This window comes from Trachemys scripta, chromosome 5 (genome assembly GCF_013100865.1).
Source record: "Trachemys scripta elegans isolate TJP31775 chromosome 5, CAS_Tse_1.0, whole genome shotgun sequence".
NCBI lineage: Eukaryota > Metazoa > Chordata > Testudines > Emydidae > Trachemys > Trachemys scripta.
This window is the reverse complement of record NC_048302.1, coordinates 131,865,608-131,887,946: the sequence shown is the minus strand read 5'-3', so window position 1 is coordinate 131,887,946 and position 22,339 is coordinate 131,865,608. Positions and strand designations below refer to the sequence as shown.

Here is a 22,339-nt window from a genome sequence, read left to right as displayed (position 1 = left end):
ACATAACGTTCTCAATAGCCTTCCCTGAAAAAAGGACGATTAGAGACAAATTGATAATTGGTGAGTTCAGGATTAAGAGGTGGTCTCTGGTGCTAGGGCCTAAAATCACATCTTTAAGAGAGGCTGATCACTGTCTGGCTTTATTAAGTACATGCAGTAAATCACTCAACTCCTCTCCACACTCTCAACTTTCTTGATAGGCCCAGTCAATTCAATTACCTCAACTAACTCCCCCGGCTTGTTCAACATCCACTTTATTAAGTCACTCCACTTTATTAAGCTGAGCACTCACTGAATTCAGAAAGAGATACAAGCTAATGTCCCCATTGTTACGATTCCAAACAGCCTGGCCTCTGAAAAATGCTAAACACAAATACAAATACTTCCCATTACTTAGCCACTGCCTCCCACTCAGATCAACCTCCTGGATTTGGGGGACTCATTCTGTCCTTATCTCGCTCCATTGCTGGAGGGCTGCTTGAAATTCAAGGGTTTAAAACATTCTTATTTTAATTGTATTTCCTTTTAATCCCAACAATGGTTTTTGTAATTGTCTCCCTCTATTACAGTTACAGCAATGAGTAAAGAGCCCGTTAAAAAAGAAGTGTTGGAGATAGAGAAATACTGCCAACTACAGTACCAAGGAAACATTACAGCTTCCCTTTGCCCCAAAATACCAGTTCCTCGCTGTGGATAAATAGCTATTCAGTCCTTCTGGGAGTAATTCTCTTTTTCTCAGTAGTGGGTTCAGAGTACACTGTACCAAAGAACAGTCTGTTTTCCAGAATGCATGTCTAATCTGTACTCTCTCTAAAATGGTGGAGCTGGAAGACTAGGAGCAGTGGGAAAGGGGGGACATATAAAGAAGAATAGTGGGCTGAACAATTATTCTAACAATGGAATCATGTGGCAGAAAAAGCAATTTCCCATCTCCCCCCAGGTACCTGAGTCTCCTTATACAAGGTTTCTCTTAGTCTAGAAAACGCCTCATTTTGATGTATTCGTCATCTGATCCCTTATCTAGCCCTAAAGACTGGTTCTGTTTTCACTCACTTGGTACAGAGGTAAGCAGAAAGGCAGTCTAGTGAGTCAGGCAATGGCCTGGAAGTCAGGACACCTGGGCTCCATTCTGTGCTCTGCCACTGACTTACTGTGACTTTAGGTCACCTCAGCTCTCTGGGCTACTGTTTCCGTTTCCAACCTGACTTTTTCTCACTATGTGTTTGTACAGCATCCAGCACAACGCAACCCTGATCTTGGCTGGGGTCTCTAGGCACAATGGGTCCAGACAATAAAATAATCCAAGTAATACACTAAGAGTAACTCCATTTATGAAAATCAATGGAGTTACACCAGTGTAAAACAGGCATAAGGGAGATCAGCATCAGGCCCTTAGTCCTCCAGCTTCAATTCAGTTTTGATCTGTATCTTTTTTTCCCCCACATGGCTTGATTCTCCTCTCCCTTACACTGGTGTATGAATCAGGAGTATCTCCATTACAGTCAATGGCATGAGAGGAGAATCAGGCTTATAGGTTTCGTTGTACTGTCTGATCCTCTCACTTTATCTTTCAGACCTTCAGTGATCTGAAATTCAAAAAAGAGTCCTACAAAAAGTGGAAACTAGGTCAAATGACAAAGGATGAATATAAACAAATAACACAAGGATATAGGGACAAAATTAGAAAGGCCAAAGCACAAAACGAGATCAAACTAGCTAGAGACATAATGGGTAACAAGAAAACATTCTACAAATAAATTAGAAGCAAGAGGAAGACTAAGGACAGGGTAGGCCCATTACTCAATTTGAGGGGGGAAGACAATAACATAAAATGTGGAAATAGCAGAAGTGCTAAATGACATTTTTGTTTCAGTTTTCACTAAAAACTGTTGTTGGTGATTGGACGTCTAACATAGTGAATACCAGTGAAAATGAGGTAGGATTAGAGACTAAAATAGGGAAAGAACAAGTTAAAAATTAGGGCTTGTCTACACTGGCAATTAACAGCGCTGCAACTTTCTCATTCAGGAGTGTGAAAAAACACACCCCATAGCGCAGCAAGTTGCAGCGCTGTAAAGCACCAGTGTAAACAGTGCCCCAACGCTGGGAGCTACGCCCCTCATTGAGGTGCCAGTGTAGACTAGCCAGACAAGTTAGATGTCTTCAAGTCACCAGGACCTGATGAAATACATCCTAGAACACTCAAGGAACTGACTGAGGAGATATCTGAGCCATTAGCGATTTGAAAAATCATGGAAGACGGGACAGATTCCAGAGAACTGGAAAAGGGCAAATATAGTGCTGCCCTATAAAAAGGGAAATAAAGACAACCGGGGGAATTACAGACCAGTCAGCTTAACTTCAGTATCAGAAATGATAATGCAGCAAATAATTAAGCAACCAATTTGTGACCATCTAGACAACAATAAGGTGATAAGTAAAAGTTAGCACGGATTTGCCAAGAACAAATCACGTCAGACCAACCTAATAGCTTTCTTTGACAGGGTAACAAGCCTTGTGGATGGGGGGCAAGTGATATCCATGGTATATCTTGACTTTAGTAAAGCTTTTGATACTGTCTCCCATACCGTCTCATAAACAAACTAGGGAAATGCAACCTAGATGGAGCTACTATAAGATGGGTGCATAACTGGTTGGAAAACCATTCCCAGAGATTAGTTATCAGTGGTTCACAGTCAAGCTGGAAGGGCCTAACAAGTGGGGTCCCGCAGGAATTGGTTCTGGGTCCGGTTCTGTTCAATATCTTCATCAGTGATTTAGATAATGGCATAGAGAGTACACTTATAAAGTTTGTGGATGATACCAAGCTGGGAGGGGTTGCAAGTACTTTGGAGGATAGGATTAAAATTCAAAATGATCTGGACAAACTGGAGAAATAGTCTGAAGTAAATAGCCTGAAATTCAGTAAGGCCAAATGCAAAGTATTCCACTTAGGAAGGAACAATCAGTTGCACACATACAAAATGAGAAATGACTGCCTAGGAAGGAGTACTGCAGAAAGGAATCTGGGGGTCATAGTGGACCCCCAGTTCTTGTGTTATGAGAAATATGTGTCAACAGTGTAACACTGCCTATTAATTTCATTTGGTGACCTCTAGTTCTTGTGTTATGAGAAGGAGTAAATAACACTTCCTTATTTACTTTCTCCACACCAATCATGATTTTATAGACCTCTATCATATCTCCTCTTAGTCGTCCCTTTCCCAAGCTGAAAACTCCCAGTCTTATTAATCTCTCCTCATATGGCAGCCATTCCATACCCCTTATCATTTTTGTTGCCCTTTTCTGAAACTTTTCCAATTCCAATATATCTTTTTTGAGATGGAGCGACCACATCTGCACGCAGTATTCAAGATGTGGGCGCACCATGGATTTATATAGAGTCAATATGATGTTTTCTGTCTTATTATCTATCCCTTTCTTAATGATTCCCAACATTCTGCTAGCTTTTTTGACTGCCGCTGCACATTAAGTGGATGTTTTCAGAGAACTATCCACAATGACACCAAGATCTCTTTCTTCAGTGGTAACAGCTAGTTAGGCCCCATTAGGGTGACCAGACGTCCCGATTTTATCGGGACTGTCCCGATATTTGCTTCTTTGTCCCGCGTCCCGACCAACGTTTGGTCGGGACACTGGACAAAGAAGAAATTTTCCCTTCCGCTCTGGTGCTCGGGCCCCCCTCGCCCCGGCTCCGCCCTCTCCTTCCCCCATTGGCTCCCTCCCCAAATCCCCGCCCTGGCCCCGCCTCTTCCCCAGCATTCCTCCTCCCTCCCAAGCTTGCAGCATGGCGGTGCAAGCCTGGAGGGAAGGGGTGGCGGCGGCGGTGCCTGGATCCTGCAGCTGGTGAGTCAGCTCCAGCACCCAGGCACCGGGCGGGCGGGCAAAGGGGGCCTGGCAAGGGAGGGAGACAGGGAGGCTCAGCTGTGAGCCCCCGCGCCGCGCCAGAGGGCTTCTTCCCGGGCTGCTGCACCCGGGGCCGGGAGTGCAGCCTGAAGGCTGCTCCAGCCCTGCAGCCCGCAGGGCAGCGCGGTGGGTCCGGGCGGGGGCAGCGCGGAGCGGGCAGGGGCTGGGTGGGTGGCGCGGGGGCGTGGGCCGAATCCCCGCTGCTGCTGGGGAGCCCCGCTCCTCTCCCTCACGCTCGCAGCTGCGGCTCCTTCCCGGCGGGACGTGCCCCCCGGCCTGCCCCGCGCACATGCGGCGCACGTCCAGCTGCTCCTTCCCGGCGGGAGGGAGACTAGGCGCGGGGGATGCGCGCTGCATGTGCCCAGGGCAGCGGGAGGCGCGTCCCGCCGGGAAGGAGCCACAGCCGCGAGCGGGAGGGAGAGGCGCGGAGCTCCCTGGCAGCAGCGGGGATTCAGCCCCTGCTGCCCACCCGGCTCCTGCCCGCTCCGCGCTGCCCCCGCCCGGATCCACCGCGTGCCGCATATGCCCGTGGCGGGCCGGAAGGCTCTGCGGGGAGGGCAGCGCGCGGGGCCGGGGCCTGCTAATGCCCCCGGCCCCTTTTAAACGCCTTTTTTTTTTTGCTCCGCCTCCCTTTTTTTGCTCCGCCCTCCACCCCTTTTTTTCCCTCCCTCCCCCGGTCCCGATATTTTGGGCTGCTGATCTGGTCACCCTACCTGAGCTTATCTTGAATCCACCCACTCCACACGTCCTGCTCCCCATACGTTTTGAGAAGCCTTGTATATCCTTTGCCAAGTACCCTTGCTCCCTTCCAAACTCTCCAGGAAGGTTTGCCTGTCCCAACCCGGCAAGCCAGTCCCACTCTGTGTTTCCTGCTCTGTTTTGAGCATTTCACGTTGCAGTGAGCTGTGCTTTTAGAATGAAGGCCCGCCCTGGGCAGGTTTAACTAGGCAACACAGCACACAGCCGCATACACGCCACCTAGAACCCTCGACTTCTAATGCGAATGAATGTGTGAAAAAACAAGTCTCTCCATGAAAGGCAAGGCTCGTGTGCAGACTTTAACCACCAACTTTCAAGGCAACTGTGACTCGATTTCCAAAGCTTCAGTAAACATGGCTCAACTTAATACAGTAAATGAGGACTTATTAAAGAGGAGTAGCATTTGTTAATCCTTTAGAACACAGCACAGGCAGATGTATACAATATAAGCCTTTGTAATTCAGAGGCCATCAACTACGTAGTGCTGCCAGTGTTTCCAAGAGACATGCAAGGCTTTTGTAAACACAACTTTGGTCTTTGTGTACTGACGGGTAGCTCAGCACTTACTTTCTGTGGAAGGCATGTTTACATGGACAGATTCCCAGCTCGTCTTTGGGCTTGAATTCCTCCAAACAAACGGCACAGATCTGAAAGGTGAGAAAGCAGAGAGACAATGGAATCAGTTGATGGAAAACTTTCTGAATACATACTCTGTAGGTAAGGTTAAGTCAATGGAAACATTCCCCAAGGAATCTCTGCACTAAACTGCTCTCTTGACTAACATGAGAGTTTTATAGAACTCGGTTTCATCTTGTTTCATCAGGGATGCAGATTTGTCAAATGGTCTCACTACGACTCTGCGTTGGGACAGAACACACTTCAGTGAAAACGGGTTACGTTATTCACTTGTGATCCTAACAAAAATACTGTAGGGGAAAAACCTCCAGAGGCCAAAGATACAGGCCTGGTTTACACTACACAGTTAGGTCGACATAAGCTGCCTTGCATCGACCTACCTTTGGAAGCGTCTTCACTTAAATTTGGCTCCCGCTGACATAAGTGCCTCCTCTCCACGCCGATTTAGTAACACCATCTCCCCGAGTGGCGTAGAGTCACCCTACATGTAATTCGGTCAATGCAATGCCAGTATACATACTGCATAGCTTACGTTGACTGTTAAGGGCCTTCAGGAGCCACCCCACCATGTCCCACACTGACAGTACAATCGATACAAGTGCTCCTGGGGAGGACGTGCACCACCCACACAAGGAGCCACAGGTGTGTACACACAAGTGATTTAGTAACTGCAGTGGCTGTATGCCGACATAAATTCGGTCGACAGAATTTTGTTGTGTAGACATGGCCACAGTGAACCTGCAGTCTTGACACTGGACACAACTCTGACATCACTGCCTTTCTGACGGGCTAAGCTTCCCTCTCAATGTTTTTCTTCTAGCATAGGCAAATCCAGAGAGCGTGTAAGAGAAATGCAAGTGCTCTGTGCCGGATAGAACCTGTTCTGTGAGGCTTCTGCTGAGTAACCGTGCACAGACCAATCTGAGTTTGGAACAGTCACATGTGTCAGGGTTGGGAGAGTTTAAGTGATAAGTAACCAAGGGCCTCAAGTTCGTTAATCTGACACGTTAATCCAAATCAAAGAGTTTAACATTCTCTGCATTTAATACAAATGACTGGGCTCTAATCACCCCAACACAACTTATCGCCTTTTATCGCGGGGAATGGTCAGACAGACGCTCAGTCGATACAGACTACCCGAGAGCCCTCTCCCCACCTTGTGACATGCTCTTGGTTTAAAAAAAAAATTCTTAGCGTGTAAAACTCACTCCCACACAACTGTCACTAGCTCTTTATTGAAACGCTTGGCTTAACTGTCAATAGCAGCCACACCTCTCTGGCAATAGGCTCCTAGATCCAGCCAACTTTCCACTGTTGACCACTGGGCTATTTCAAGAGAGCTAATCAGTAAGCATTGCAGAATATGCGCTTGCAGAAAGGCACCAAGGATACTCAGTGATCTATGGAAATGATGCCAGCGAAGCAGAAGCACTCAGGCGATTGTTAATGCTCCATTTGACTTTCAAAAGTGAACAACTAAAGATTATGCACACAAGAAACAGAGACTTCTTTCCTACTCACTATGGCAACCCTGTAAATGACATGTTGTCCAGCACTAATATCCTATTTATAAAATCCACGATGTCCTTCACATTGGCCAAACCACTACGGGGTGCTGAGAGCCATTGAATCAAACTGTAAAACCTGTATATAATGGAAACCACTTCAAGCCAGGGGGTACAACAGCACCCCTAGTACCAGCACCTATGTACCACTACGCCCACTGGATTGCTGGTAAAAAAATTTATTAGGTGGGGAGAGATATTTGTAGCTGAGTTTACAGGTCAAATCGCCTGCCTCATATCTGACCTAGCCAGGCCTTGGCTGTACAAGATACCTAGAGAACCCTTCCAAATCACCTTAATCCTGGTCCGTAAGGACTCCTGCTATTCCAGCTCTTCAGCCTCTCTTATTTCAAGACTACTGCGTGGGCACTTTTCATGGTGTGGATAGCTCTTTGTTCAGAATCAAGTTCCCATCTGCACTGTGGAAGCTACTCTTTTTGGGGGGGGGCTGGGAGGGGCTTAATATAATACAGGATTTAGTCACGTAGTATGGACAGGCCTGACCCGGGTTTCAACAGTCGACCCAAACCATGCTACAACCTTGGACTGTATTGCGGCCTGGTTTGGGAGGAGGTGAAAATACAACCCAGTCCGAATTACAGTAGAATCTCAGCGTTACGAACACCTAGGGCATGGTGGTTGTTCGGAACGCTGAAATGTTTGTAACTCTGAACAAAACGTTATGGTTGTTCTTTCAAAAGTTTACAGCTGAACATTGACTTAATACCGCTTTGAAACTTTATTATGCAGAAGAAAAATGCTGCTTTCCCTTTATTATTGTAGTAGCTTACGTTTAACACAGTACGGTACTATATTTGCCTTTTTTTTGGTCTCTGCTTCTGCCTATGTACTTCCGGTTCCAAATGAGGTGTGTGTTTGACTGGTCAGTTCGTAACTCTGAGGTTCTACTATACAATGTAAGTCCTGGGACTGCTACGCTGTAATTAGGTTTCTCAACATGGAAGCTCCTACAGTGCAGATGGGTCCCAAGTTGGACTTCCCCCAACCTCATTTCCATTAAATCACCAGCAGGGAAAAGACTAGGGCTTTCACCATCCTGCTACTCAGTAACTACCCTTCTTTTAGATCCACTGACTCCTTTCCACTAGGGGCAAGCCCAGTCCAATTTCCTTTTAACATTTATTCTGCGTGTTGCTCTTCCTCAGCAGTGCTCTACAGGGAGACTGCCGCCATGGCTGACGTCAAACACCCATACTTTGCCTAGGAGAGGGTTATTCCTTTCTACACTGGGTTGAACTAGTTAGAAACCAAATTTAAAACCAGTTCAGGCCAGCTCGGTTTTAAAACAGGGGTTGGCTGGCTAGTGGTAAGCCCAAGTTTAGAAACAGTATTTTAGGCTAGATCTTCACTGTATGAAAAACTAGGAATGAGGTCCTGGCTAGGAGTAGGGATATAGGCTAGGAGAGTTTCTAAGTTCGGTATAGACGCAGTCTGACCCTGTCCACCCAAGACGGCTGACCAGTCACGCTAATCCAGTTCAGCAAACAGCAGGTGGCCCAGTGTGGGTGGGGTTCTTCTGAGTTACTTGCTTTCTGTGAGGCCAATGCATTAGTGTCTTGTAAAAGATAAAATAGAGACTACAAACTTAAGAGGCACATGGTCTAGTGGCATAAACCTGGGAGCCAGTAACTCCTAAAATCTAATCCTGACTCCACCACCTGTCACCTTGGGCAACTCACTTAACCTCTCTGCCTGAGTTTCCCCATCTGCAGAAGAGGGATAATACTCATCTCCCTCACAGACTGTTATTAAGGTTAGTGAAAATCTGTACAGGGCTTTGCATATGTGAAATACTACAGAAGTAGTATCTATAATGATCACCTCTTGCCTTTCCAAGCCCTGAAGCTTATTCAGAAAATACGAAGGAACAGAACATTACATATCCTGAAGTAAAACTAGAGTTGATTGAAGCACATTAAAGGTGGCTGTAGATAGTTATCGGAGGTGCTTGTATGAGGAATACATTTTGATTCCTTAGTCTGAATCACAGGTTCCTCCTAACCCATTTTTGATGCTTCCAACTCCTTTTGCCTCTGATTCTTCACTGAAATGATATTTTCCTGGGGCTGCGTCATTGATACTTGTGCTTGCAGTGGTGCAGGATTCTTTAATGCGCTGTGCTGTATTTTAATGCTGTTCTTCTCATAGAACTGAAAGCTCCCAAAAGGCAAAGCTCCCAAAAGGCTTAGCAAACAGACAACCCGTCCCCAGGGTGCAGCACACTCCAACGGCAAGAGCTGCAGGAACACGAGGAGTTCTTGACGGCCCAAACCTTTTCAAAGGGAGCAAGATCAATTGATTATATCCAGTCATCAGTCTGGAATTCTCTTTACAGATCAGATCAATCCTGCAGCATAGGCAAACTCTCACTGACTTCAAAGCAGGTTTGCCCAAGTCAAGCCCTCAGGATTGGGCCCCAGACTTCTTTTTTTCAGTACTGTGAACATCTAGTTTGCACCATGTTAATGGCCTGTCAAGTGGCACTACAGAAAATAGAGCAGACGTGCGGAATCAAAGCGCTCTACAGGACCCTTTCTCTCCCGAGTGTCTGCTAGCTCTTACGAGCAGCAACCGGAGTAGTCAACAGTGCCCAAAAGGTGAATTTTTAGGACGTTTCTTTTCAGCTTTTTCTGAATTAAAGGGAAAAACAATTGCGCTCTGTTCATCTTCCTTCCTAAGCCAAGTTGCGGAAGCCCCATAATTATTTCTGCTGCTCTTCTTTGAGCTCTCTCCAGCTCGCCTACATCTTCCTGGTAAAGAGGTGCCTGGAAGCGAACGCTGCATCAGGGCCTTAAGTACCGCGGACGGGAGGCATCACGGGCAGACTGAGTATTAATATTATTCCAGGTAGAGTCAAGTGTATCTCAGCTCCTCCTGTAACTAAACATTCCCACCGCACACCATGAACACTTCACAGTGGCAGGGCACATGCTGTGATGGGTGAATGCTGGCTAAGAGCCACTGCCGCGTCCCCAGAATACTGGACATGCCAGTACTTCCGGGAAAGGTGTGGGCCCAGGTGTGATCCCATTCGTGTGACCTTGCACGTATGGTATGGTCAAGGTCAACACCACATGGAGGATGCCATTTTGAAGAGTGCGCTGCTCCACCTGCATCCGTGTGACCATAGAAAAAGAGGACTACCTGCCTTAAAACCAGGCGAAAGGCCTGCCTAACACCGGCTACTGGATGAAGCAGACACACACTTATTACTGCAAGTCTAAATAACAGAGGTAGAGGAGAAAATGGTGTTTCTGATGGGGAATATTTTTGAGACCGTCCAGCAAACTTCAATGACAGTCCTGTGGGATATTCCTTCCCTACCGCAGTAGGGCCAGGCATAGGAGTTTGTTTCATACATAAATCACTTCTTCATTTAAAATAGCTGCTGGCAAGTCTTGCTTTGGTCCAACGGCATAACTGGCTGTGTTCCCTTAGCTTCCCCAAGGCAGTGGTAGAGTGGTGTCAGATTCATGCTGGTCAGAGCTGCCTCAGGTTCTGCAAGCCAGAGTTCTCTTCTCTCTGATGGCCTGCAATTTAAATGCAGCGTCTCCGCAAGATATCGTGACAGTGCTGATGGCATCACTGTAATTAGGGACAAGTCGGCTTTTCCTGTTAGGAGCCTTTCTAGATTTGGAGAATTAAAATTTTTGGTTGTTTCTAGACAAATCAAGCTAACGTCTGGTAGGTGAGTTAACTCAGATTTGCTCCCCTACAATTCTTTGGAGCTGTGAAACAGGTCGGGGGTTTTATTTCAACTTTTAAAACAGAAATAAAGACATCTGAACCTGGTTTGGGGCATTTCTCCACCAAACTCTGGGGTAAACAAAAAGCGTAAACCTCCCCCTATCCCACCCTGCAGGGAATTAATCTTTAGGGCAGATGGGAGCGCTTGAGAGCAAGTTTTACTAGGGCAGAAATGTTTAAAATGCATAAAACAGGCTTTTGTTTGGTAATATTGTCACATTGCACGAGGCTCAACATCCACAGCATGTCAATGGAGGCCGAAATGTTTGGCTTGTGTCCTGAGAGCTCAGAAGTGCGCGCACAAACACACACACACACCCTTCTCTAGTAGAGTCCACAGAAGGGAGAGTGCAGCCTGCTTCATTCTTTTGACCTGGCACACATATTTCTAGGTGGTTTAAGTTTCATTCCTTCAGAAATGTCAGCTGGTATACAGACCCCATAAGTCAACCCACCCTGTTTACTAGGATATAATAGTGGACAAGGAAATCACTAGTTTATTTCCTGGCGTAAGGTTTAAATTGGAATAGGATTCCAATCTATAGCTGGAAGTTCATTGATTTTAAAGCCAGAAAGGACCACTGTGATCATTTAGTTTGACCGCCTGTATAACACAGGCAATAGGATTTCCGTGGATTAATTCCTGCTTGAACTAGCACAGATCTTTTAGCAAAACATCCAATCTTGATTTAAAAGTTGCTAGTGACAGAGAATCCACCACATCCCTTGGTAAATTGTTCAAATGGTTAATCACCCTGACTGTTAGAAATTCACACCTCATTTTAAGTCTGAATTTATCTAGCCTAAGCTTCTAGCCATTGAATCTTGTTATGCTTTTGTCTGTTAGATTGAGGCGCTCTCTGTTACCAATTTTTTGTTCCCCATGTTCGTACTTACAGATTGTGATCAAGTCACCCCTTAAGCTTCTCTTTGTTGAAATAACTAGATCGAGCTCCTTGAGTTTTTCATACAAAGCATGATTTCCAATGCTTTTAATCATTCTCACGGCTCTTCTTTGAGCCCTCTCCAATCTATCAACATCCTTCTTCAACTGTGGACACCAGAACTGGACACAGTATTCCAGTAGCAATCACACCAGTGCCAAATACAATTTGAACCCGTACCAATGTCCATCTAGGCATCTAATGAATCATAGAATTATAGAATATCAGGGTTGGAAGGGACCTGAGGAGGTCATCTAGTTCAAACCCCTGCTCAAAGCAGGACCAATTCCCAACTAAATCATCCCAGCCAGGGCTTTGTCAAGCCCAACCTTAAAAACCTTTAAGGAAAGAGATTCCACCACCTCCCTAGGTAACCCATTCCAGTGCTTTACCACCTTCCTAGTGAAAAAGTTTTCCCTAATATCCAACCTAAGTCTCCCCAACTGCAACTTGAAACCATTACTCCTTGTTCTGTCATCTGGTACCACTGAGAACAGTCTAGATCCATCCTCTTTGGAACTCCCTTTCAGGTAGTTGAAAGCAGCTATCAAATCCCCCCTCATTCTTCTCTTCTGCAGACTAAACAATCCCAGTTCCCTCAGCCTCTCCTCATAAGTCATGTGCTCCAGCCCCCTAATCATTTTTGTTGCCCTCTGCTGGACTCTTTCCAATTTTTCCACATCCTTCTTGTAGTGTGGGGCCCCAAACTGGACACAGTACTCCAAATGATGCCTCACCAATGTCGAATAGAGGGGAATGATCACGTCCCTCGATCTGCTGGCAATGCTCCTACTTATACAGCCCAAAATACCATTAGCCTTCTTGGCAACAAGGGCACACTGAGGCACACTGTTGACTCATGAAGGCGGCAGGGTGGTGAGGGTTGGGAGCAGTGGTGCTAATTGTTGCATGCTCCACCGCAATCCCGGAAGTTAAACACTGGAATAAATTGCCTAGGGAGGTTGTGGAATCTCCGTCATTGGAGATTTTTGAGAGCAGGTTAGGCAAACACCTGTCACGGATAGTCTAGAGAATACTTAGTCCTGCCCTGTGTGCAAAGGCCTTGATCAGATGACCTCTTGAGGTCCCTTCCAGGCCTATGATTCTAAGAACTCTGTGTTCTTGCTAAAGTAATCAGCAGCGAAATAGTCAGCAATGGCATAATTCTGAACATACCAAAGTAGACATCATGAATGGGTGCCCTTCCTACCTCTCAAGGTATTGTTTATCTATCTGCAGACTCAGGAAGGCAGCATTGTTATGGCTCATACTGTGAAGGGGGATCTCTGCAATCACAACGGACAGAAGCTTAAGCGGCTGGGTGTTTTTAAATTGGAATGAAGTCCCACAGAGTTTACTCAGCCCAACTCAGGTAGCAACCAGAAATGTACTCATCTGACCCATTACCAAGTCTGAGCCAGAAATCACCTTTATACGGTTATATTTGAGGGACCCACATTTGACTAATCATCTTACATACATTATTTCTGTCCCCAAATGCTTCTCCCCCTCCACCCCAAACCCACATCCTGCCCAAACTTCAGTGTAGGAGCCTTTCTGATCCAGCAACAGCAAGTCAGCTTCCACATGCAGGAAGCCGATGATGCGGTACAGAGTATTTCAGAGTCAGGCTTCCAGTTGTTTCATTAACAAATTAGACTTCTAAAATATTCTAGGGAACACCATGACAATGACATCTGTTCACACTGAGGCTAGTTCGGGGACTGGGGATGTGCGTTACATAACATACATATTGTGCTCCCAGTGCCCCATGACTGCTGCAGTCCCTCTCTGCCTGACCATCACTGGATGCTGCCTCAGGCCACGGGCTCGGTCTCTCCATCGCAGTTACCCACCCCGCCATTATTTCTGCTTTGCTCTGCGCTCTTCTGCTGCCTCTATCCCTATTAATTCATGGCAACAACTGGAGCCTGCAGAAGCAGAGAGGCTGTGTGCTGGCGGGCTGTCCTTTCAGACAGCTTCTACACAGTCACACACACATTTTGGCTCGAGCGTCGAGTACTATGCCACGGCGGCATTAGGGAGATGCACTTTGGCCATCCAGAAGCTGAATGGAAACTAACGTGTTTAAGTTTAAGTGGGGACAAGAGCTGACAATGTAGTCATTAGTCTGTTCTGGTCACCTTCCTGTAACACTGAAACCACATTAAAAATCCAAACTGGGTTACTAAGTAACAATGATGTGGCAACAGTTCCTCACTACTGTAAACAACCTTTCTGTTCCTAGACAACCTGGTATTCAACTCCTTTCCCACCTACAAGTCTACAGTTAAACATGACTATGCTGCAATCAGAGAGGCTGGGTGTACAGTCCCCCTTGTGCTGGGGCCTTCACTAAATCCAGAATGTTTTCCCCCATTAATAAGATCTCCACCACTCCTCTCTCTGCCACCACTCATTTCTCTCAGCCATTTCTAGCCTCCTCCTTGCTGGCTTCTATCTCACCTCTTGCCTGGCTTCGTTCTTTCCAAAAAATGGCCAACAAGCCATTCAGTCGTAGATGCCAACCCTCCAGTCATGCCATAACTTCATGTCATCAAGTTTTGTGGACAAAGCTTTCAGGACAAATTGAGCTTAGACGCAAACTCTGTCCCTCCCTCCTCCAATTAAAATATTAGCATAAAACCCCATTTTTTTTGTCCTGGGGGCTTAAGTTTGGACATTGAGTTCTGCACAGGTGCTTAAATAATCATTTTGGGGCACATGATTGGTATTCTGGAATTTAAGTACCAACCAGATGTAAACCATTGTTGTTTGCTGTGTTAGGATATTAGAGAGACAAGGTGGGTGAGGTAATATCTTTTACTGTACCAACTTCCACTGGTGAAAGAGAGGTTTCAGAGTAGCAGCCGTGTTAGTCTGTATCCGCAAAAAGAAGAACAGGAGTACTTGTGGCACCTTAGAGACTAACAAATTTATTAGAGCATAAGCTTTCGTGGACTACAGCCCACTTCTTCGGATGCATCTAATAAATTTGTTAGTCTCTAAGGTGCCACAAGTACTCCTGTTCTTCTTTTTTTGGTGAAAGAGACACGTTTTCAAGCTTCCACAGACGTGTAAAAGATATTACCTCACCCACTTTGTCTCTCTAATCTGATATAAATGCAGAAATGAGCACCCATAACACTGATCCAGATCAATTGTTCTATTTACTCCTGATCTATTTACACCATAAATTGTAACATGGCGGATTTTTATTTTCATTTTGTTCTCTCTTATCAGTAGATTTTTGGTTATTCTTTATTTACTCTGCCCATCTCCCTCAACTACAAGTGACTAGAAGCAGGAGTGCGTGAAATCTACACGAGTTGTTTAATCATTCCAGAAAAGAACATGATAAACAGCGGACTCCTGAACTGGAGAAAGAGGCCTTGCTCTGTAGGTGTAATAGCTCACTGCAGCCCCAAAACACTTGCTTACCTCATGCAGATTAAGCTCTTTTACTTTTTCCTTTAGAATAACCTGCAAGACAGAGAGACAGCATTAGGACCGGGACGTCTACCATTTCTGATCGCTGTACTTCATTACATCAATTGGGTCTTCAGAGATTTCCTTTCAAAGAAATAAAGCTGATGTAAATAATTTCCTTTGTATTTAATCTTTAACGGAAATAATTGAAAAGTGACAACGTTTCTGTGCTGTATTTCCTCCACTTTAGCTGTATGGATTGAATGTCCCTAACAACCAGCTGAGGAGAGAGGGTCCCTGAGCCTGAACATCAACAAAGTAATTTTAGCTCTGCAAGGGGAGCTCAAGTCAACTGTGCCCAGGCCAGCTGTGCCCCTGCTGTGGGTCTTTTATTCCACTACGCTAAGTTTCTCCTGTGCTTCCCCAGGAACCTGGAGCTCTGAAGGAGGACATTTTTTATATAATAGAGAGAGGGACAGATAGAGATCATCCACATAGATATTTTTGAACATTGATATACATGTGTAGGCAAATTATAGCTAATGTTTTTAGAAGTAAAAAAAACAAAAAACAAAACACCACCAGAAACTTGACAGCCTAAATAAACCAGACATGAATAGTAAACTAGTAAAAACACAGTTTTCAAAATGCTCGCCAAGAACATGTGAGAGAGGGAAGGCAGCTATTGTGCAGATTACAACGGCTAATCCAAAGAAGGGGATGAGATCCAGAGAACCTCCTTCTGAAATCAAATATGCCATGTTCCCATATTGTTTGATGAACTTCATTATTCAAATATTTCCTCCTCTTACCAATTCATCCTTTTCCCCTTGTTTTTGTTCACAGTTCTGTATCCCGTTTGGCTAACTAGCAGGGAGTAGGATTGTAAACAAAGAAAGGATTGTACATTTGTAATGTTATTAATGTCAAAATGTTTGCTCAGACTACAGAACTGAAAGATAAATGACCAAAACACTAAAGAAAGCTGAGACACAAGTGGGTGAGGGAATATCTTTTGTTGGACCAACTTCTATTGGTGGAAGAGATTGGTCTGGAGAAGGTAACCAGAGTGTCATGACTAAATAGAGGCTGGGACAGATTGTCATGCATAAGGGGCCAACACATGTTGCAAAAACACACTTAAAATGAAACGGGCAATTAACACCTCTCCAGACATAGGACAAAGGAGGGATATTAGGTTACAAATTGTTGTAATGAGCCATAAAACAAGTGTCTCAGATGATTTTCAGCGTCTAGCACAATTATGAATTTAAGTTCCCAGGCTCGTCTTTTGAAAGATGTTCAGGTTTCCTTTGAGGACTAGGACTGAGAGGTCAGATATGGAATGATTGCCTTGTCAAGAGTATTTGCCCACCGGTGATGAGGAGTTTCTGTCTTGTATTATTTTTCTGTGTGAGTTCGTTTGAGAGCATAGCGATGGTCTGGTCTCACCCACACAGTTGCTGTTGATGCATTTGATGAACGGGATGAGGTACTGCACAGGTTATGATAGGCATGTGTAGGACCCATGGATCTTGAAAAGGTGTGTTGCGGGGATACTGATCATCATAGCAGCACAGATATGTCTGCAGGTTTTGGATCGGTTGTTCTGGCAGGGTCTGGTGCCACTCTGAGTTGGTGTGTCCTGGGGTGTGGGGAGCTTGCTTCGGATGATGAGCTTGGCAAGGCTGTGGGGTTGTTTGAAGGCCAGAAGAGGAGGTTCAGGAAAGATTTCTTTCAGAATGTGGTCGCCGTCAAGTATAGGTTGTAACTGTTTGAGGATATCCCATATGGGTTCCACGGTGGGAGTATTAGGGGACAACTAGTGGTGAGTGGGCAGTGTGTCCCCTTCCTCTCACCCTACTGGAGCAGGTTCTCTTGCGGTATTTGGCTGGCCTGTTCTGTGATGCAATTTACTTCTCAGTCCTTGTTTGACTAAGATGTGTATCCTGAACTTTCTCCTTGAAGCAGATTCTGTGGTATCTGAGTGCCTGTCTGTGGAGAACAGATTTCCTGGTGTGTCTGGGGTGGTTACTGGCTCTGTGGAGGTAAGTGTGGTGATCTCTGGGTTTCTTGTCGATACCTGTCTGTGGGGTTCCATTGCTGAAGCTGGAAGGGGAGGCTGGTGTGGAAGCGTTCGAGAGTTTGGTGAACTGACGGTGGAAATCTATGAGGGAGTTTAGGTCATCTGTCCAAAGGATGAAAATATCATTGATGTCTCTTGGGGCAGGTCTACACTACAAGCTTGCATCAGCACAGCTGCACTGCTGTAGCGCTTCTGGTAAAGACGCTCTAAACTGATGGAAGAGAGCTCTCCTGCCGATCAAGTGCCACCTGCTCGGGGGATTACAGTCAGTATAAATACGTCGCTCAGGGGTGTGGCTTTTTCATACCCCTGAGTGACTTAGTTATACTGAAGTAAGTGTGTAGTGTAGATTTGGCCTCAGATATATCATTGCTGAGTGTTAATTTTTCCAGAAATTCTTCCTCAAGGTGGCCCTCCTAACCTTCTTTTGTCCCATGACTGCAGAGGTGTTAAATTGCCCACTTCATTTTAAGAGGTTTCTTGCCATGTGCTTAATAATCTGTCCCACCTCACAGTTAGCTGCAACACTCTAGTTACTTTTTCCAGACCTGAACAAGAGCTCTGTGAAACTTCTCTTCCACCAACAGAAATTGGTCCAACAAAAGATATTACCTCACCCACCTTGTGTGTGTGTGTCACATCCTGGGATCAACACGCCTACAACACTAAAGAAAGGCGGGCATTTAAATTTATCCTGCCACTAATCTATCAGCCGTGTTTATTTTGAAGCAGACACTGATGTGTGTCTATAGGAGTGAGTGGAAGAAGTTGTTTGATCTGCCAAGAATACTTGGAAACTTTCCCTACAGAGAAATCCCACTATTCCAAATTCAGTACATTGCTTTAATGCCCCCGAGGGTTCGTGTAATCTAACCCAGCAAAATACAGTTCATGGGAACTGAATTTTGATCCACTGGGACAGCACTTTTTTTTTTATTGCTGTAGGAGAGGTATATTACTACTTCCTGTAAACATGGCAAGAGCTGGGAGTCATGTTGCTGGGGCACATCTATTGCCATTGAAGGCAATGGGAACAGATCCCACCACCAGGGCAAGTACACTCAGGTTTTCCTCCCCCCTCCAGTCAGCGCAAGCTCTAGGCACAGAAAGTCAGTACCTCAATTGGCAGCAACTCCTCCCTTCACCCGGGAAAATCCAGTCAAATACAGGATTTTAATTGATTACATTCATTGCCGTCTGTGAAAGCTTTGGATGTTTTGGAAGGAACTGAAATCTCCTTGCGTGAAGGAGGCTGAAAGTCTTGTATTTTCCCCTTTTGTTATCTAGCCTCACAGAGTTTGACCCAGAGCTCACTACTGGGTTTGAGCTGCGATATGCCAGTCAGTTTCCTGCCACATGGCTGCTCCACTTATAAATATATTTTTTGAAAGTTGCATTATTATAAATCACTGATTTTATCTTTTCTGCTTAGTCGACTCCATCCTTTCTCCATCACTTTGAGAAAGTGCCTGGTATATAGGGAGTAACATTAAGAATACAAATCCTAGATTGTTGTAGGGAACAATTGACAACATGCACTGATATAGAGTAAGGCCCTGATTCTGCAAAACACATGTATGCGGGTAACTTTAAACATGTGGATATTCCCACTGACTTCAATGGAACTACTCACGTGAGTAAAGTTAAGCATATATGTAAGTACTTGCCGAGGTAGGCCTAAAATGGCAAGACAAACTCTGGAACAGCTCAGTGGAAACCTAAAATGGTGACAATCACAAGAAATTAACGGTTCTTGCTCAGATTGATCTGTAAGAGGACAGGGAGAAAAAAGTAGTTTACTATTTAACATCTCACCTGTTTGTAGGCATAAAGCTCTTTGTGTGCCTGATGTCTGAGCCTAGAAATCAAGAAAGGAAAATATGAACAAAATAGGCCAAAATATTAGGATTAGCACGAAACCCAGATAAGAGAAAAAAAACCTTGCATTTTCCCCTCATATTTAATAACTTTTTTTAGCTTTGAAAAATATAGGACACATAATGATGCAGTATCCAGTTCCCAGTGAGTTACTTTAAGAGCTTAGATATAATTGGCAAGATATACATCTCCATTCAATTGCTGATAACCTTGTACAATTTGTCTTTTTTGAACTATATAATTTGCTGCAAAAACATTATCTGAGTTGTTAAATGCTGCTTACCAAATTCTTAACCTGTAGAAGTTATTGATAGGACGAACAGTACGAACAGCTAACATACATGCCCATTTCCCCCCCCCAATCACTTCTCCCACTAAGATTCATATGCTGGGTTGAATGGACACTGCATCTTTTTCTGGTGATGGGGAAGTGTAGAATACTCAGGGCTCAACGCCTGGGGAACGTAGTGGAGAAAGGCACCTCGGTTCGTACTTTAAATGTGGGGAGTGGACAGAACGAAAAGGGAATTGCCCTTTTTAAGTGTTTACCATTCGAGCCCTAGTCACTGTACTGAGTCGTTAAATTAATCTCAAACGCCAATTGTTTGCTGTGCTTTCCACATGTAGTATTGTGTGAAAGTAGTTTTCTGATATCCAATGTCTTATAGAGAAACATTCAAGGTAAGTCATTCAACTGGTTATAAAGCAAAAAATAAACATCCCTTTTTAAGAGGAAAATAAATAGGAGAATGATTTAGACCTAGTGAGATTTTGCAGCTTTCAGTTGCAGTTAAGGGACATGAGGCAATTTAATAGCCAAAGAGATAATCACGGCTAAAAATTACAGGAAATTGAAGCTTTAACCTGGGAAATTTATTTTCATGTACTTAATTCAGCAGAAGACCAAATGATTGTGGTTACCTAACAACTGATCAACTTGTGTTATATTTAACTGTGGAGTCATAATCATCTGAGCTTATTATAGACATGACTCCAATCTCACTTACGCTGGTGTATATGATGAATTGCTCCTCTGGCATTCACGGAGTTACACTGGAGTAAAATCAATTTTAAGTGAGATCAGAATCAAGCCCATAATAAAGATTCTATGCAGTGAGAGACATAAGTGTAGGCTATCCCGAGTAGTTCTTAAGGCTTTCAAATTGCTAGCCAAGTACAGCTTTTGTTTTCTGTATAGTTTCATTTTCTGGCAGGAATCAAGAGGTGGAGACTGAGTGGATGAATCCACATTAAAAAGCGCCTGAATAGCAAGGAACTCCAAATGTGGACAATGGGAAGAGCTGAAGTATTTATTTATGAAAATGAACGAACGGTTAAGTCATAGATGGAAGTGTCCCATCCCAATTGCTAGGGACAAAAATGAGTGAAACAAAAAATTCATCAAAAACATCAGAGCCTTAATTTAGAATCAACAGAAAATGCTTAGTGCGCTAACGTGGTTACAAAAAGTTACACTCCACGTATCTATATGTATTTAATGTTAATCTTTTTTCACAAACTATAAATCTGTTTTTGGAAAACTCCAATGTCAGGCTTAGCCTAAAACGCCTAAGGTGGGGCATGGGGGTGAGAGGAAAAAGCAGTGCATTTCCTAGTCTGTTAGTATTACAGCTGTGCTGGTATGGTTGATGTTCTGCCGTGGTTTACAAACACGTACATTCAAAGACAGAACTAGGGATTAACAGCTGCTCTAGGCTGAATTGCATTGATGATTTTTAATTTAAGATTTATTAAAAATATCTTTGCCAGCCTTAAGAACAGCAGCAGCATTTATACAGCTCATTTGAAGATACAAAACCCTTTACAAATGTCAACTGTGCTTATAAAATCAAAAATAGCTTCTCGTTTTAAGCTTGACAGTTGGTAAAACATTTATAAAACTGAAGAGGAAAGTTATGGATGCTAAAGAATTGGGCAAGGACTTTTAGAACATGGTCGCAATGTGCACGCATAAAGGCCAGACAGATGTAAGTAATTTTTCTGAGCCGTCATCCACTGCAGTCTCCAACACGGTTTGAAGATGTGTAATGTACTGAGCTGTAATTCCGCTTCTCTGAAGACATTCCAGTGGGATGCTCATTCCTGGGTTTCAGCTCCTTAACATTCCACTGATGGAACTCCCCAGACTCTCAGAGGTTTTTTGGTCCCTAAGGGCTGCAGTAGCAGGGTACACCATGAATCAGGCTGACATGCACCAGTCCCCGAGCTTAAAGTGCTACCCTTGACATGTTCCTCTCAGTTTGGGGAGTACAAGAAGCAAAGCTTCTCAAGAAATAAACCAATCACCAAAAAAAAAAAAAAAAAAATCAAGAGGCAAACGTCTCCACCTCATCCCAATCGAGATCATCTTGAAACTGTGACGAATAAGTAGCAGGAGAGAATCTATTGGAAAGCTACCAACAGAGAAGCTGAATTCTAGGGCCACCATTTTCTCTTCTCTAAAGATACCATCCACTAGAATTCTCACTCAACGGATGGCCCAAAAGTCAGAATAAAACTTGCAACAGGCAATGACTAGAAGGCCAATGCCAACCATGTGCAGTGGGATTAAGAAATCTCTGTTACCATTGAGAGGTTTCACAGACAGACTGTAGGATATGCCAATAATAAGAGCCAGGGTAAAAGTGGCCAACTCAAGGGGGGAATCCCCAAGGAAGCAAAAAAAAACTTTTGGGACAGGAGACTTTTCTAAATTCTGGAGCCCAGAGAGACCAAAAACAAGACTCCTTTCTGGAGGCCAAATGCAAGCAAGAATGCTCTGTGATAGTGGGGAAAGAGGACCCCACAGCTGCCTTGCAAAGGCCTCATGGAAACGCTGTTAATGCAGTGGAGGCTGCCTTACACCGTAGGCTGACACGGGAGGAGCGCCAAGGCACTGGACAAATAGAGACCAAAGCTCTCATGCAGTCGCTGAGCCTTTTCAACTGTACCCCCTACAGCATCGCATGCTGAAATGATGGAAAGTCTCTGGTGCTAATGCACTGAGCACCTGCCATCACTAAATTGCTGGATAACAGGCACCAATGTGATGCCAAGGCACTAAAACTGAGAGGGTCCAACCCCCATACCCCCCAAATAAAAACCCTTAACACAATTCAGCACCAAGGAACCTTTCAGAGCCTGAGGAGTTTTTTCACTAGTCTCATGCCAGGAAGCTAGTATCCAGAAGTGAGTTCTGGCAGATGGTATCTCCAAAATTAATCACTCATTTCAGCTAGAATTTAGAATCCCGTTCCAATGTTTATGCCCCACACCCAGTGGCTTCTCTCTTTAAAAAGGGACTATTGCATCTCGCTGGATAATTTTGTTTCTTTCAATTTCAACTA

At 44.6% G+C, this 22,339-nt stretch overlaps 1 protein-coding gene across 2 annotated transcripts in view; it reads right to left on the bottom strand.

Annotated features, from left to right (window-relative positions):
- Positions 1–22,339, bottom strand: part of RNF24 (ring finger protein 24) — an 83,601-nt gene that overhangs the window by 13,287 nt on the left and 47,975 nt on the right. For both annotated transcript variants that reach the window (XM_034771398.1, XM_034771397.1), the window contains 3 exons: positions 18,930–18,972; positions 15,041–15,082; positions 5,254–5,333 (listed from right to left, as the gene is read on the bottom strand). In XM_034771398.1, coding sequence (XP_034627289.1) covers positions 5,254–5,333; positions 15,041–15,082; positions 18,930–18,972 — 165 coding nt within the window. The remainder of the gene's footprint in view (positions 1–5,253; positions 5,334–15,040; positions 15,083–18,929; positions 18,973–22,339) is intronic.